At 42.5% G+C, this 17,120-nt stretch overlaps 1 protein-coding gene across 7 annotated transcripts in view; it reads left to right on the top strand.

Annotated features, from left to right (window-relative positions):
• Positions 1-17,120, top strand: part of DGKD (diacylglycerol kinase delta) — a 62,422-nt gene that overhangs the window by 14,612 nt on the left and 30,690 nt on the right. For 5 of the 7 annotated variants that reach the window (XR_008734449.1, XM_055723582.1, XM_055723583.1 and 2 more), the window contains exons 2-3: positions 1,263-1,373; positions 2,161-2,241. Coding sequence is in view for 4 of the 7 variants with exons in the window: in XM_055723582.1 (XP_055579557.1) it covers positions 1,263-1,373; positions 2,161-2,241 (192 nt within the window). In the remaining 3 variants the exon portion in view is untranslated. Of the gene's footprint in view, positions 1-1,262; positions 1,374-2,160; positions 2,242-6,564; positions 6,811-7,131; positions 7,264-17,120 lie in introns of those variants that run through there. The other 2 variants (XM_027808925.2, XM_055723586.1) reach the window with 2 other exon arrangements.

The raw sequence follows: 17,120 nt of genomic DNA on the forward strand, positions 1-17,120 counted from the left end.
CTTGGAAAGGATTTCTAAAATGAACTAAACCCTGTGGATCAGTAAGAGTATTTATTTTGTGCTCTGTAGTAGCCTGGCAGTGCTGGCAGTGTACATTTAACACTGAATTAATTGATACTCATCGGTGACCTGAGTCTGTAACTAACCTGAGTTCCACTGAGACCTCTGGTATGTTAAAGCTGTGTCATTTTCCTGGCATCAAGATACAGAATAACCTGTCTTACAAGATTGTTGGACCATTTGTTTCCTGTATTTTAACTGTGTGTTTATCACATTGGGCTCTTTCAGCAAGAAGTTTCTGAGGGCTGTTTCTTGGGGAGAGGTTTCCCATGGCACTGAGGTGTGACATACCATTTGCAGCACCTAGGCAGTAACAGCTTCAGTCAGTGATTTGGGGATGAACCCTTAGCTCAGACTTTTCTGCCTTTTGTCTTTCTAAGCTGCAGTTTTTTAGATTATTTTCATGTAGCTGTTGGTATTCAAAATCTGTCCTCAGTGAAAGAATCAAATGCATTTGACGAAGTAGAATGAAGTGCATGTGGATTAAATATATACCTCCATGTATGCGTAGTATGTGAGCAAGCATATGGGACCGCGTATGCTGGTATGTCAATCTAGTTATAAAGCAGTTTAAGGAAAAAAAAAAAAAAAGGCAGTGTGCGTAGACAGTTTTGGCACTCCAGCCCTGGGAAATGGCAGCCAGCCAGAGAGTACTGAGGCAGGGCCAAGAGTATCTGAAGAATACCAAATGCTGAAGTTGGATATAGCTCCTTCTTCGCTGTAGTTTTGCTCTTCACCCTGTGGGCCTGCAGCTTGCCAGCTCTGTGCCAGGTAGATGCTGATAATTTCAGAAGGAAGAAATGGAAATAGGGACGGATATACTGTGGTGTATATGTGCTTGTAATCAAATGGCAATTAAATGAAAGGTACAATTACCTGCAACTGAAATCTGACCTCTGAGTTTAACTGTTATGCTCCCTGAGTCATTGTTAGACTTTGAAATGCTCATTCAGTCATAAGTTATTTATTGTTTTTGGTATTGTGGTAGCACTGGAGACAAGGATAAAACTGCACCTCAGTGTGGGTTATGCGTTGCGACAGTTTAATCTTAAATTTGCATGGTTTTTTGAATGAATTTAAGTGCTTCCAGCAGAGGGCACTAAGATTATTGATCTCAAGTGCTAGTACAGATACATCGTGGGAAAGCATAAAAGATGCCTGAAAGTAAAATGTTTCACCCCTCTCTCCTCGTTGTTTTGTAGACTATCATAAAAGAGGGGATGCTGATGAAACAGACCAGCTCCTTCCAGCGCTGGAAGAGACGATATTTTAAGCTACGAGGACGAACACTCTACTATGCAAAAACTGCTAAGGTAAGGTCTTGGCAATACATAGGAGTCCGAGGAAAGAAAGAGTGGTGAAGCTTTGGAGGCAGATGAGTGTCTGTGAGAAGGCAGCCCTCAACAGGGAAAAGAGCACGTGCTTTGTAAGCACCTGTCTTCAGGTTTTGTAGCTACTAGAGGATCCCTGTGTTTTGCTTCATGCTTGGAAGTCCTTCATTTTTAAGTAAAACATGATGTGGACCTGTGGTACTGATTTTTCCACATCCCACACTCCCCACCCCCCCAACTTGGTGCATTCTAGTAGAGAATAGACTCTGAATCAAGAAGCTGAAAAAGAAAGGAGAAAATATGAATGAAAATCAGCAGTGCTAAGTTAATTGTCAGACTCAACGATCTTAAAGGTCTTTTCCAACCTAAATGATTCTATGAAAATAAGAAATTGAGGAGACAAGGAAGGCTATAATTTATAAAATCAGAGATGACATGCATCTGGTTTAGGATGTTGATAGTCAGCTAGATATAAATCTGTCTCCTTTCAGAAGAGCAAAGCCTACAATTATTTTTTTTTTGTAAATAATCCCGTAATAAAAATGAAGTCATTGTGTTCACCAACTGAAGACAGGCAAGTGTGAGCCTCACTGTATAGAACTAGACTTCCAAGTCCTTCGTATTGTTGGTGCTGGGCCTTTCCTTCAGATCACAAAAGGCTGTGTAGGAGTGTGCTAGGCAGACATACAGGCATGTATGGCCCTTTGGGTCTGCTGCTTATACATTGGATTCAGTAATTCATTGGGGTTTTGATTTTTTTTCTTTCCAGTCCATTATTTTTGATGAGGTGGATCTGACAGATGCCAGTGTGGCAGAATCTAGCACAAAGAATGTCAACAACAGCTTCACGGTAGGATTTTTTGTATTATTTTCCATTTCTTCTTGCATCTTTCCCTTCTCTTTTGCAAAGTTATAAACAACTGAACAATCTTCACAGCCTCTTTCACAAAAAAAAATTAAAAATCATAAACTTCTTTTTCCTTACAACTTCATAGCTCTTCTCCACGCACATGGGAAATACCTTGGGTTACTATGTATAGTGCTAAAACTTTGCATTCAGGGATTTTCTCACCTGTAAGCTAGGAGGGTTTAATAGAATCTATTTACATAGTGGGACAGAAAAAAAAATGTTCTGCTGTGGGATTTAGGGGGGGTGTTGATGTTTATGCTGGAGATCTTGCTAAAAGAATTTAGATTTCCCTTAAGGCATTAAAATATTTGAACTTCTTTCTCTGACTTTATTTGTATGTGGCTGTACGTATGTTTATATATGCACACTATATATAGTGGCAAAGCAAAAGAAGGAACAAGAAAAAGAAACAGAAATAACTGTAGAATTGGTTTAGGATACTTGTTAGCCATGGAATATTTGCAATCTGGAAATGTGCAGGTGTCACTGCTTCATTTTCTCCAGTTTTAGTAACCGAGAGAAAAAATGATTGTATTTCTGAGGTGCAGGTGTTCTGTGAGGCCCATTTTGGGGAAAGTGCCTGGTGTGCAGAAAAAAGCCATTAACAGCAGCCACGCAGCATGAGTGTCAAGCAGCAGCGTGAGCTTTGGAGTTGGGTAACAGCAGTAACCTCCATGCAGCCTCTGAGGAGCTTAAAAGGGAGGAGGGAGGAAGGTATGGACGAAGGAGGCAGTGTTGATCGAAGGCAAGGTGAAGGGAGGAGCAATCCAGGTGGAAGCAGGAAGCTGATCCTGTAGGATGGTGACCTGCAGGTGGTGACCAAGACTCAGTGGTGTGCCTTGTGCTGCAGCAGTAGTGGCCCACTGCTTTAAACATCTAGCAAAGAATGTTTCTGTTATGTAGCTGTAGCTTTTTGCTTTGCAGTACCTGTGCAAAGCAGCTCTGGTGCCCACCCAATGTCCACATGAAACCCCAACACTTTCTCAAAGTTTGAGAACACTTTCTGCATCCATAATTAGACAAGTAGGAGGCACATCTGGGTCTGATAGTAAATACTGATATCAGGTGTCTCTGTGTGTGTGTAGAGAGAAGGGTTTTGCAGTGATTTCATAAAGGGATATGTTTTCAAGAATGTGAAGTTATTTACCTGTTAATAAAGCATTTTTTTATTGAGTCTTGCCTTGGTTTTCCCATATGTAAATAGAGACTGATTTTCAGGTGAACAAATGTACTGTTACTGTTTTACATACCTGAGAGAGATCTAATCTCTGTCAGGGATGCTATGTGGAGGGACAGGAGGAAATAGCATGTTTGCTCTCTCAGATTAGCCCATCTGAGTTCAACAGTGAAGAGATACTTAGAGGACTATGGTATCAGGTTCTGCCAGTCCCTGCCTTCGCTAGGAGGTAAAAAGTGTAGGATTACCTTGACACTCAAGTAGCAGGTATTTTGCACTGTTTCCAGCTGATCACTGTATCACGGGGCTCAGGTAAACTTCAAGAAAATCATCTCTCCTCTTAATTTCTATCTACTCTTTCTGTCATGTTTACAGAGGAGTTTGACTGTGGTTTACCGTGAGCTATAAAAATACTTAGAAAATCAGAAGTTTGCTGTTGTTTGGTCTGCCACATCACTGCTGTCAGTGCTTTGGGTTCCTTGCAGTCTTGCAATTTTCTCTTGGCTTTCTTGTAGGTGACCTGTTCCCCTGCTCTATCTTCCCAGCTTGGTTCCTTTCTAAAATTTAGAGTTCTTTGATGCATGTTTCTTCCTATTTCAAATCAGTGGGACTCACTATTGAGTTTTTATCCTAAGCTGAAAACATCCAACATTTGGTGTTGTATAGCAGATACAAGTTATTCTGGAGTTTCAGATGTTCTGGTTTTGTTTCTGTGTTTTCTTCAATGGAAGCTGGTAGTTTGGGATTTACAGAAGAGTGGTTTCTTTCTGAGGGAACTCATCCTCAGTCCAGCCATCTCTACTGCTTAGTGTATAGATTCTGCAGGTCAGGTTGCATGAATGACACTCCTAAGGTACCAACAAAGGAGACGGGAAACAAAAACGCTAGATAAACCACTCAGAGGAGCAATTGTGGATCCAAAGCAAAGAGGTAATAGTGACCAGGCAAATGAGAAATGGGTGAAAGGGCAGTAAGGAGGGGGGGGGGGGGGGGGGGAGGCAACGCCATGAGAGAAGAAAACCACAGCATGATGCCCACAAAGGTATGTTGCATAAACAGAGGAATAAGGTAAAAAAATAGAGCTGGCAGTAAACCTTTTTACATAGGACATAAGTCTGACAGCTAATTTGTTTGCTGTCAGCAGGCAGGAGAGCGAGAAAAGTGAGTATTAAGACTCATACCTCTTCCTCTAAAAAGACGCGTGTAATACAGGTTCCACTGTTGTTTACTTGGTTAATTTTGCACAGATTTCTTCAGTAAGTGTATCCTTTTTGCAGTGGGGACAGTTTTCAGTACTGCTACTTGGAGGTAGTGGATATGTGGCTACAGAATGGGCTGGGAGCATGTGACTAGGGGCATCTTTGAGCTTAAGATGTTGTACAGCTCTGTCCCCTGAGAGGTGTAAAGGAAAAGCTTTATGTTTAGCTATTGTTCCTTTAGGTCAGGCAGTGTGGCTGGGAGTTATTTAGCAGGAAGCCTCTGGGAGCAAATCATGAGCAGCCCTGCACCAGGCCTCTCTTCTTTCAGGAGAGCTGTAGATGTAATATTTGCTGATTCTGTCACAATTCTGCTACCTCTGTCCTTCTAGGTCATCTGTCTAGAAGGTAAATTCTTCTGGGATGTCTGGACTTTAAGTGGCTGGTTCTTTCCATGTATGGTCCCTTCATGCCCGGCGTATAGATACATCTCTCACCAGTGGATTGGCCGAGGGCTGCTGTCTTTCACGAGGCTTTAGGGAGGATCTGCTGCGGTACAAACTCAATGATAACCATGTTGTCCTGGTAGTTCAGACCCATTTCATTAAAAGAGAGTGGACAACTTCCAGCCTGGATTCTTGCCATCACTGTGTGCCTACGTTTGTCCTCCTTAGGAAATAGAGATCAGCAGCATTGTATGGGTGAGGTCAAAGCCTAACCCTGATGTCTGAGCAGAGCTTTCCCAGCCATACCCTCATAACCTTTTGTGATTTCTGAAAAGCAGATGATTTGGGACCACGCTGGGTGCATTGGGTCTTCCCACTGAGACTTCAGCTGTTTCCATGAATGATTTTTTCTTGGACAGTACAATGTCACGGTAACTTGATTTGTTGATGTTCCTGCCTAATGCATTAGTCTGCAGTTGCTTCAGGAGCATTCAAACAAAATACACGATGCAGATGAGATCCATGCTTTGAACCTGGAATAGTTCTTTTCTCTAGATCATGCCAGGAAGCCTGGGTTTTGGAGGTACTTCTCTCAAAATTATTGCTTTACCTGTGTCATGGACCTGAACCATCCGGCATGCCCGTTCTCCCCTATGAAACCTGTAAGGTTTGGGTGGGGGCATACCAGTCGCTCTATTGTCTGTTGCTCACGCCACCACAGCGATCCTCTCGAGAGTCTCTGAAAGGACTTTGGGTCATCTCCTTAGGCCCATTTTTTTGAATGTTTGTGTGATGACCAAATTCTTACTTCTCAGTTTGGTGTGTTGGCTGAAGATCTGCGCTCTTCTAGAAGCTGCCAACTGAATTAAGCCTGCAGCCTTCAATGCAATTGTCACAGCTGGTGGAGTGAGTCCTTCTCACTTCATTGACCCTTTCCTGACTTCTGCAGGACTTGTGTAAAGCTAAAGGGGAGAAAAAAAATCTAAAATAGTGTTCTTTAACAGTAAAAAAACCATCTGTCATCAACAGGAGAAGGTTTAGGAAGGACATGAGCTCTTTGCAGGTGTGTATTTTGTGTTTTGGTATGATTCTCACATGGTGTTCTTGTAAATGTTTTCCAGTTATTGCTAGCAAATGGTGGTGTGGTGGTGTGGACTTTCACCCTCATTCACATAATATGAATTACAACATTCACTTCCCATTGCATCTTACTCAGAGCTTTGAGATTCACATAGGAGAAAGCTCCTCTCTGTAGAGAGAGATGCGTGTAGTTTGATTTCTTCTTTCTGATGCTTTAATCAGAGCATGTTGTTGGGAGCCAAGAGCCATGCTGTTGACCCCTCCTCCGTAGTTAAAGGCTCTTCACTGGAAGAGGTGGAGCTTGAACTCCTGAGCTCCTGTAAAGCCTTTTCTGTTGGGAAGTACCTCTCAGCTCAGTCGCAGACAGGAAACAGCATATTATTGCAGTCAGCGCCTGCCTCTCCACTTCACTGCCGTCAGAAGGAAACTTATCCCAGCTCCTCCTTAAGCAGACAACTAATCAGCTTGTGGCAAGTGGAACATAGCTCAAAAAGACTGACCACAGAGGAGACTAATCCTATTAATCGCATGTCAAGCAATCTGTTTAGGTTTTTTTCTGAGGGAGTAGGCTGCTCTGGACACTAGTTTAGAGGAAGATTGAACATGAAAGGTAAGAGCAGGAGTCAGAGTTTTCTGGACTGAGCATTGAGAAACATGGCACCCGTGTCAGCATAACAGATCATCAGGAGCTCAGGTTCTTCGGAATAAGTTTGCTATAAGCTCTTACGGTTCAGATGTTCGCTCCTGTGTGAATATATGTAGAGGAGTTCTGCAGAACTGGGGTAAAGGGAAATGTGCTGTGGTGCTGTTGGAAATGCTGCGCCCATCAGTTAAGAAATACTATTTATTAACTGATGATTCACCCTGACCAATGTTACGGGAGAGAGGAAGTATTGAGATTAGTGTAATACCTCTCTTTCAGAGCACTTGCATGACAACATGAGGCGACAATGGTTGTGGTAGGTTGAGGAACAGGGAATTTGCTGGTGCTCCTGAATGAGAGCATGCTGTCATCTCTGAGAAGCAGTGTGGATGTCATTCTCCAGCTGTACAGAAGCCTGAGGTGTGCTACAATTTTTTGTTATCACAGCCTTGTTACTTAATACTGACTTTATACAGCAGCAAAGATGCCGGTTTCTGTCTTGTGAAGTTTTATGTGACACTCTGATCTCCTTCAGACTCTGTATTTTTACTTTATTGTCCCAGGGCTTGTTGATGCTGTGGAGAAATAGCATGAATCTTTGTTTTGGAGTAATTAACCTTTCCTAAAACCAGGGCAAAGTGTTTGAACTTTAACAAAAGATGAAAGTGCTGAGGGTGCTTCCTGATGGGGAGAGTATGTTGTTGATGTCTGCAAATTCATTTCACAATGAAGTGAAAGTGCCTTTGCCTCTTCTGTGATTTTGTGTCAAGTAGAATTGTGTTAGTGCTTTTAAGTGAAAATGTATCCTTTTTAGCAGCGAGTGCAGTCTTCTCTGAAGAGTTTGGTTTTGAAAGAGTGACCAGAGCTGCTGAAGCTACGTTTCAGGCAAAAAGTCTGCCGCTTGTGTCTAGCGCAGGAGCTGTGTGCCTGTAAGGCATTGTTGAAACAAGAGGAACCCAGATCAGAGGTTATTTGTGCTCGTTTGAAATACAAGCTTTGAGAAAGAGCATGTGACTTATTTTTATGAGGAGAAAGAATATAAGAACTTTTGTTACAGGCTGTTTGCGGAAAGTCAGGCTTGGACTTCAAGCTTGGGCTGATAAGCGATCAGGGAAATCTGCATGGTTTGACACTTGCACAGATTCTCCAAACTGCCCCGTGTGTTCTCAACCCTTTGAAAAGGTGGGCTTGAATGTATGCGGCAGGGAGTCACTGGGATTCCTGTGAGGGAGGGGATCTCCCTCCCCACCTTCCTCCGCATGGGGGTGAGGGACCCAGAGGGAAGACATCAGCTGTCAGAAGTGGGCAAAAAGACCTACTAGTCTGGGGGCGTAGTTACACAGAGGAGTCAGTCACCAAGTGAGCTCGTTCTTCACCTTGCTCCTTTGGACACAGGCATGGATTGCCTTGTTAAGGTTTGGAGAAGGGAAAGAGCAGAAAAGAGGGACTCATGAAAGGGATGGTGATTTCCCTCCTTTCTAAACTCTCTTCTCCAAATTGACAAAATTAGAGTGCATATTGGGAAGTCAGGCTTTACTGGGGGTTGTTGTCTCTTCCACACCCATGTGTGTACACATTTAGGAATTGTACACTCTCTGCTTGTGCTCTTACTCTGTTTATATTGGCAGCTGTCAGAATTTCCTTTATAAGCAAGCAAAAATACGAGTAGAGCCATGAATTGCCATGTCCAGGATCGCTCTGCTGTTTTTCCCCCCGCCCTTCATTAAGCGCAGCTCGGTCCCCATTTCCTGTCAGAACCGCTGCAGTTTCAAAATACTTTGCTATTTTAGTAGTTTGTAATCCAGACTTCACTGCAGTTTTTTCATCTTGAGAAAAGGCCCTTTGGTAAACAGACCATTCTGAGTCAGTGTTAGTGAAGATAGTCATTTTAAAACCCTTTCGTGTCAAGGATTTTTAGGACTCTTAATGCAGCCTCCTGAGCTGGTCATTAGTGTGCTTGCACAAAAGAAGGAAAAATCCGGAGCAAAACCATCTAAGAGAGGATAAATATGGAAGAAGAGTTAGTGAGTCTGGAAGAAGTTGCTGTGGGTGGAGAGATCTGGCGATTGCTACTGTACTTTACAGAATGACCCCAAAACATGCTAGAAGTTTTTGAGAAAGATGAAGCTACTGTAAAGGAAGGAGGTCAGGCTGAGCTTTATGTATTTTACTGTGGGACAGGCTAGATAGAGAGCTGGAAAGTGAAGGCAGCTGTTTGTGACGAGCTTTTGTTTCTCTAGAAGGAAGTTTACTGCTTTGAAATTAGTGTCTGTTGCTGCCCTTGTGCCTGAACACTAGGAGCTTTTGTTTGATAATCTCTTTGCTCTTGGTAACCTTTGTGCTGTATTGGTGTTTTATCTACCTTCCTGAGCAAGACTGCAGATTCCAGTGTCCTCTACCCCTTCCAGGTGAGGACACGAAGGTGGAACAACCTGTGGTAAACAGGAGGTCATTTGAGAATGTGATGGGTTTAGTTTTACGTGGAAGCTGCTCTGGAAAAAAAAAAAAAGACTTTATCTCTACTCTGGTCATTTTGACAGGCAGGGAGAGGCTTGGTAATGTTGTTTGCAGAAATGAGGTCTCTCTACTTGCGGTGCTTGTGGTGCATGAAACGGGACTTGTCTGCCTGGTGACCCAGTGTGGAAAGCTACTGGGTTCATCAAGCTGTTGAAAGCTATTTATTTCTTGTAGTGCTAGCTACCAGCCTCTTTTCAACAGGGCTGGGGTTAGGGGGCTGTGAGGAGCTGTTACCAACAATAAGCTGTCAGTAACAGGTCATTTTCCTACCGTGGACAAGGTCTTTTATTGCTCAGTCCTGTGATTTATTAGCTGCTAGCCTTGATGTGTATGAGCCCACTGAGACGGCAGTTCTACCACTGGGGAACATTGACCTGCCCCTCTGCTCTTCATGGTTTTGCTTCTGTTTGAGTGGGTAGCAAGGTTTCTCTGAAGTATCCTTTGCCTTCCCAGATGTGCTGCCCTTTCTGAACAGGGTAGTTCTGTTTGGGAACTCCTTTCCTTGGAAAACAGATGAAGAAGGGATGTGTGTGTGCATCTGCTGTGTGAAGGGGAGGGTGGGTGGGTAACAGAGCTGTGCTGAGATGCACTGGCACTTGGCATGGCAGCCCTGTTGGTTCCTGTTCAGTGCTGTGCCATCCGTGCAGATCTCCAGTGATTAATATGCGCAAATTACCAGGATTGTCTGCGTTTCTTACCTGCTAACAGTGGCAAAGACCTTGCATACTTTAGGTTTTGACATCTGTTAAGTGGCTGCAAAAGTCCTAAAATTCTCTCCTTGTCTGTGCTCCTCATACCAATTGCCAAGAACAGGAATGTGCCTTGTTTAGAAACAAGAGTTTCCAGAAGCATGTAGGAATGTGACCCTGGTATGAGAGATGATAATTTTCCCAGGGAACGCTCTGTCTGGTCTGCTTTTCTGCTGCAGCATTGGGGAAGATAGGGACTAGGAGAAAGCACAGATGGGGGGTCAGCATGAGTTGAGCTTGATCTTGCGGGTACGGCATAGCGGCAGTAAGTGCCAATGACAGTGCTCAGAGAAGATGCGCTTGTTATGTGCAACTCCCGGCAGACAAGGTACATATTGCAAGATGAATGAACCTAATAATGTAAAAATGGTCCTAAGGAGACCACACCATGTGCTGTACCTATTTTCCTATGGAAATTCGCTGTCCTGGATTTTACAGATTGAAAATCAAGGTGAAACAGCCATGTGGAAGTTGGGGGCAAGATAACCCAGTATAGTGTAAACAGAGATTTGGGCATGTAAGGCTTTGAGGAAGATCCTGTTATTGCTATTTTTTTAAAAAGGCAGAATTTGACACAGCTATAAGAACATTAATGATATGTTTTATTTGGTGGAAATTAGAGTTTTCATAGGTGGTAGGTGGTCATTTATAGCAGGGAATAAAAAATCTTGCATTATAAAAATAAATACAAAATTGGTGCATTTCCCCAGTGTCATATGAAAAAGTTCTTTTTTCTTTCACCTTCAGGGTAGCATCAGGTTTTGAGGAAAGAGAATTGGTGCAATTCTAGAGAGCTCTGACTGACTTCTGCAGTGGGTTAACAGGACTGAATTTGCTGGCAAAACTGAGTGAAAGCTGAGTTGATGATCAGAAGAGGGATGTTGCCTGTGGAGGAAGGCAAGCCTCGGTCCCCCATGAGTCTAAGCATTGATACTTGTATTATTTCGCTCTTCCAAACTATAGAGACTTATTAAAATTATGCTGTCTTGCTGTCTAAGGCTTTGCTGGCCTGATGCTCAGCTCCAGAATGTTTCACAAACTGACTTCAATGAGACAGGCTTTTAAGACTGGTTTGAGTCTGAAACTCATATTTCATTTTCCTTTACTCTCCCTTCTTTTTGACATTGCGCATTTGCTGAGGGAGTAGCACTGGCTTGATCCACACTTGGTCCATTTTGCCCTCTGTGAGGTCAGCAGTAGTGTTTGAAACATACAGTGACTTTGCTGGTTTGTGAATCTTGCTGATCAGCACAGGCAAGGCGTGTTAACATATAGCAGTGTTTATTTCTCTACTGCTGTTGCTGGAACAGGAGCTGAAGGGGATAAAATGGCTGGGTCCTCATTGCAATCTCACCCAATTTTCCTTCTGAGTTTTTGGGTTCATAGGATACAAAGAGCTTATTCCACTATACAAAAGCAGACTTAGCAGTTAACTACAGATGGTGGACGTTTTCCCTGCCTTTGCCATATGTGATCAAGCTGAAGTTTTTGCCTGCCCTAGCACTGTTCTTGCAGCTATTTTAATTTTTTTCTAGCTGCAGTTCTCAGGTCTTTTGAGCTCCAGAAATTCCTGTTGTCGTACCCAAATCATCAACTGTTTGGGATAATCCAGGATCTCTTTGGGGAATTCATGGCTAGCACCTTTGAACATAAGACTGTAACTGAACAGGATGTGAGTAAAAGGAAGCAGTTGAATGAGCAGGTGTTCTCATAGACCCACTTTTGGCCACTCTGAAAAATGTATCACATCAGAAAAACTATATTTAGCAAAGTTGTATGCCCCCCTGCCCCCCCGCCCCTTCCCCCAGAGCATTTCTTCAGCCAGCTCCATGATTGGGCCAGTATGATCTTAACTTGTTTTGCCGTCTTTTGTGGTCACTGAGATAACAAACAGTTCCAATACATGTTTGGCCAGACTGTCAGTTTTTTGCTGAGAAGTTTCTGGGCAGCCAGAAAATGCTGAAAGAGGAAGTGAGCAGAGATGATAAAGTTGTCTTTGATGGCAGCAAGACCAGAGAATGAAGTTTATGCTCCTGCTGTTGGGCGGAGGAAGGTTGCTCAGTACAGCAAAACACCAAAGGGTGAAGTATAGCAGATACCAATTTAAAATTTGGTCTAATAGAGGGAGTCTGTTTTGGATCGCCTTTCTAATCCAATTATTCACAGCTGTTCATTGGGGAAGGACATCCAGGGACATGCAGTCCATTTTTAGAATGTGAAATGGGAAATTTTCTTTGGTTGGCTCTGTTGTATGCCAGCTGGCCTGATCCAAAATGTCAGTAAATGTGTTAGTTTTGGACAGGGGAGTGTGGGTCAACATGAGGGGTGGGGTTAACAACTGGTAAGAGGGCATGTGCTGTGTGAGGAAGAGATGGAGGAGATGAAGGAAGGTTTTGGAGAAGTGTCAAGGGAGCAGCAGTATTTGCACAAGACAGCCAGTGAAGGCATGGGTTTTTTTCAGATTTAGATTTTTTTAGATTTAGAGTGAGCAAGCTTGAAAACTGAGAGTTTCTCTAATAGGCTTGAGATTTGTATAAAGGGCACAGAGCTTTGCAAGGGGTGACCTGGTGGGTAGTTGACTGTCACCATAATTCTTGCAAAATAAATTTCTGGGGTTTCACATGCAGTGAGGAGTTTGTAAATTAAGCCGTGTCCTGATTTGAAATGTCTTTAAGCCTTCCTGCCATTCCCATCTGTCCTAATGGCTCTTCAGGACTGATTAGAGGGATTGGCAGCTTTTTTTCCCCGTGACTGTTGAGCTCTTTTGCTGGTCGGTGTTAGGTCTCAATAAAGTCACCATGTGGTGAGCTTTGGGCACAGGGGTATCTGGGCATCCAGTTCCTACTAAGCAGTGAAATCTAAGCAACCACATCCAAAAGTTCAATAGCATTTAAGATCAAAAAAGTATGTTATTTTTTAATATTCCCTTTTTAGGAAGAACAAGCACTTTTAATTTACGTAATTGCTCATATCTAGATAAAAGTCTGAGCTGTTTCAGGGCAGGAACACTCAGACTTCTGCCAATCTCCAAACAGGCCAAAAATGTATGAGATTATAAATAAATCTTAAAACTTTTTATTGTGTTTTTTTAAACTCCTAGCAAAGCAGCCTCCATCCTAACTCAAAAGCAATCAGATCGTTGTTTTTGTGCTCTCCGTTTATATGAGAACAAGAGGTCACTGGATGACATTACTGCTTTGTAAATTTAGAACAAATAAAAGGAAATGCTACTTCACCTAGTGCGTCGTCATCCTGTGGAATATACTGTTCCAGGATGTTAGTCAAAAGCCGTAGCCGGAACATAAAAAAATAGCTAGACCATGCTCGTTTCTAGCTACGTTTGCCAACAGGGATAACCAAGCCTCATGTTCCAGAGCATCGGCTCATTGTGCCTGTAGCTGAGAGCAAACACCCTGCGCTCCCTGGCTGGGAAAGGACAGCTTTTCAGGGGGAAGATTGCTGTGGCTTCTTTTGGAGATGACAAGAATTACTTTTTGTTTGGTGCGAGACATTAGATTGATCCTCGGTCTCATCTAGACAGCATGATGTATGCAATACCCTTTCTCCCTCTGTTAGCATCCTGCAACAGGTGGATGGCTGGAATTGAGATTACCGGCTCAAATAGGAGGAGGTGCAAGTGGTGGGATGAGTGGTTTTGTTTCCCTGTGAGTGAGAGCACGTTTCTGTTCATCTCAGCTCTGCTCTTGTTCAGGAGCAGTGTCGTGGCGTGCCTGTTGCACATCAGCCCGCGCAGGCAGAGCCCAGCGGCAGCCTGCAGTGCAGGGAGAGCAGCAGTGTCTGAGGCTCGCCAGGTACCGGCGTGAGGCTCTGTGACAGGCGAGAACAGTTGAACCATTCCACAAAGGAAGTGTCACTGTTAACCTGTTTCTGGATTCCTAATTATCCTCATTAAAATGTTCAACTGTAACACCACTGCATGTTTAATCAGAAAAACAGGTTTGTGTGGTTTCTTAATTTCCCCAAAGAATTGTTATACTAGTTAACATTAAAATCTTATCTGTCCTTCACAGTGAAGCCTGAATTGACCAAATTTCTCCTCCTTGGACTAGGAGTGAGGTTTGAGATTGTCATCTTTTCTTTCCCATCTCTGATGATACCAGTAAATCCCAATGCAGATGTTGCTTTAGAACTGACTCATGGGGAATGCTCTTCAGAGATTTATCTTGCACGAAGTTACGTTTTATTTGCAGTTTTGTAGTTACACAATACACCCTTTATTTTAATTCCATGACTCACTCTGAATAATTTAAAGTATAAGTCTTCTTGATCTCTTTATTTGTCCTCTTGTCTTACAAACTTTAACTTTGTTCTTTGAACAGAGGATGGTCCAACACTGAATGTGGGGATTTTTAAGATGATGCAGCAGGTGACTTAAGGAGGAGTTAGTGAATTTCTATATTGGACAGTCTCTCCAGTGATCCAGCAAATCAGTAGCCTCAGAAATGAATTTTTACCAAAGGAGTTGTCTGCATTTCCTTATTTTGTGCCAGTATTTTAGATTTCATGTCTTCCAAGGTGATTTAAAAATGATACTATGTATTTTGCATTTGCCTTTTTTTTTTCTTCTCCCCCCCCCCTTTTTTTTTTAACCAAAAAAGAAGAATAGGAAGAGGGACAGCACTGAATAGGAGTGTTCTGAAACAGGATCGTGATTATAATAAACCAATTTTACCAACTGTTTTAAATTAATTTTTCCCCGCTGGCCAAGAGCGTGCCAGTGGCTTGTTGGTGGTTACTTAGGAAAAGCTGGTTTTAAAGTGATGAAAGGTCCTTGGGTGCTTTGTCCAAGGATGTTTGGACTTTACATAGGGTACTGTTGTACATATGCAATTACAGATGTTCTTGGCTTTGCTGCCTGAATAAAGTGAGGTCATGTGATGTCTGAACAAATTATTTTAACTTGGTTTTACTTCCAGGGAAAAAGCTGCTTCTTCCTCTTAGCAGGACTTCAGAGATGCTGCTCGTTTTTCTCTTAACCACGCTGATTTTTTGCAGTAGTGTTTCAAGTTCCATAAAATGTTTCTCTGAGGTAGCCATTCTTACATAGCAGAGTTTTTAATGGAAACACAGTTAACTGCCCTCTTTTCCACTTTCCCAAGGAAAAAGAAAGATTCCTGTGATTACCTTCTTTGGGAATAAATTTTATCAGAGCTGAAACTGTTCAAAGGAAAAGTCAGGGAAGAGGGAAGGAGTTCTTCAAAGTTTTATTTTTAGAAAATTGTAAATATTTATGTCTTTGCTTAATTGTTTGCTTACAGTTGATACAGATCAGGTCATTTTGTCCAAGATAGAATGCTCCATGCCAAAACTTTGTGTCTAATATGAATGGCCGGTCCTTGCCTTAAAAAGGTATTTAGCTCCATTCATTGCCTACATAATGTGTCCATAGCACCCTTTTCTAGGTCTTGGTAATTATTGCAGGTGGATGCTGCAATCTATCCTATGAAAAGAAATATATTTTGAAAATTGAAGAGCTTAAAATAAAGCAGAAATTTACAGGTGTATCTTTTTTGTTGACATTATATACACATTTCTCCGTGGATGCTCTGAGGCACTTCAACATCAGCTAAAAGTTTGATGTTCAACTTCAGAGGTTTTTATTTTTAATCTGTTTTCTAAATGATAATGAGAGAAGTGAGAAACGGACTGGGAAATGCTGATTAACAGGGGTCATGTGTTGGGGTGATGTGTGTGGGTTTTTTAGTGTTCATTAATAAAACTGTGTTTGCATGCTGGCCGGAGTCACACGGACCGCATCAACCTGACACAATCCCAGTTCCTTTTCATCCATTATTTCCGATGTTAGGGTACAATTTGCTGGAAAAGCAGATGATGTAGACAGTTTGTTTCATGTACAAAATGTAGAGGGGTGCAGGAGAGTCTGGGCTGCTGCAATTTTTTAGAGTTGACGTAAAGGGGAACGTTTCGATTTTTGTTAATGGTGCTCAACTGTAATGCAGCTTTTCTTACATCCAGGTCTTGCAAACACTTAAGCATTGGTCTAATTTAAGAAGTTAGTTTGATGGAAATAGAGATAGGCACAAAGAGACAGCGTTAGTGAGATAACTGCAGTGTGGGGAAGAAAGACTTTTGTCTTGAGAAGAATAAATGTTGATTTATAGTCAAGTCTGGACCCCAGCTGGATGGGAAGCCCTGCGCACAGCAGGTAAGGCCCTCTGAAGAGCTGGGAGCTTTCATTTCTCTCTGCTGCCTCCAGCTGCCCAAAGGAGAGAGCAGTGGTGGGAGGTGTGCAGGGACCTGCCTGCCTTCCTGGGCAGAGGGGAGCCTCTGCCACTCTGCGGCTTCTACCGGTTTGTTAAAACATTGAGCTGTTCATTTAACACAGGGCAGCTAATGCATGGGAATTAGCCCATGCTAGAAACACACTCGAGGGACAGTATTTTTAGAGGGAGGCAAACTCACCGCAGCCTCAAGCTGCTAGCGGAACATTTGTTGGAATATCTCTCATGTAATAAACAGAACGAGGCCTCAGGAAACATGAGGGTTCAAAATACAGTGATTTCTCTTCTGGATTGCTTATTTTGTTTGATTTCTCCCCTCCCCCCTCCCCACTTGTCATGACTCTTAACCAGATTTTTAGTATGATGTTACGGAGTATGTTATCTAATTCATTAATTGCTAAAAACTGATATATTATGTTGTTAACAAAATGTTTTAATGGTGTTGCCAGTTTAAAAAGTCATTAAGTACTTCAAAAAACTTATGCAAGGTCTGCACGTGTAATATATTCACTCCCACTGCCCTGTGCTTGATTTGTGTTGTGCTGTTATTTGGGGGTGAGAGACTTCTTTACTCGATTCAATACAGGGAATGACAGCTGTCTGTGGTTCTGCACATTTGTGAAGAAATTAGGGTATGTTACAGTGGAAGAGAAGTATGGTTGAAAGGTACAAATAACCTCTGCTCTGTTGTGCAGCTCATTGCCTCTGAAAATAGCTTCAATAGACTATACTAGTGATAACGTGTTCT

The sequence above is a fragment of the Falco cherrug genome, chromosome 11 (assembly GCF_023634085.1).
Source record: "Falco cherrug isolate bFalChe1 chromosome 11, bFalChe1.pri, whole genome shotgun sequence".
In the NCBI taxonomy this organism is placed as follows: Eukaryota; Metazoa; Chordata; class Aves; order Falconiformes; family Falconidae; genus Falco; species Falco cherrug.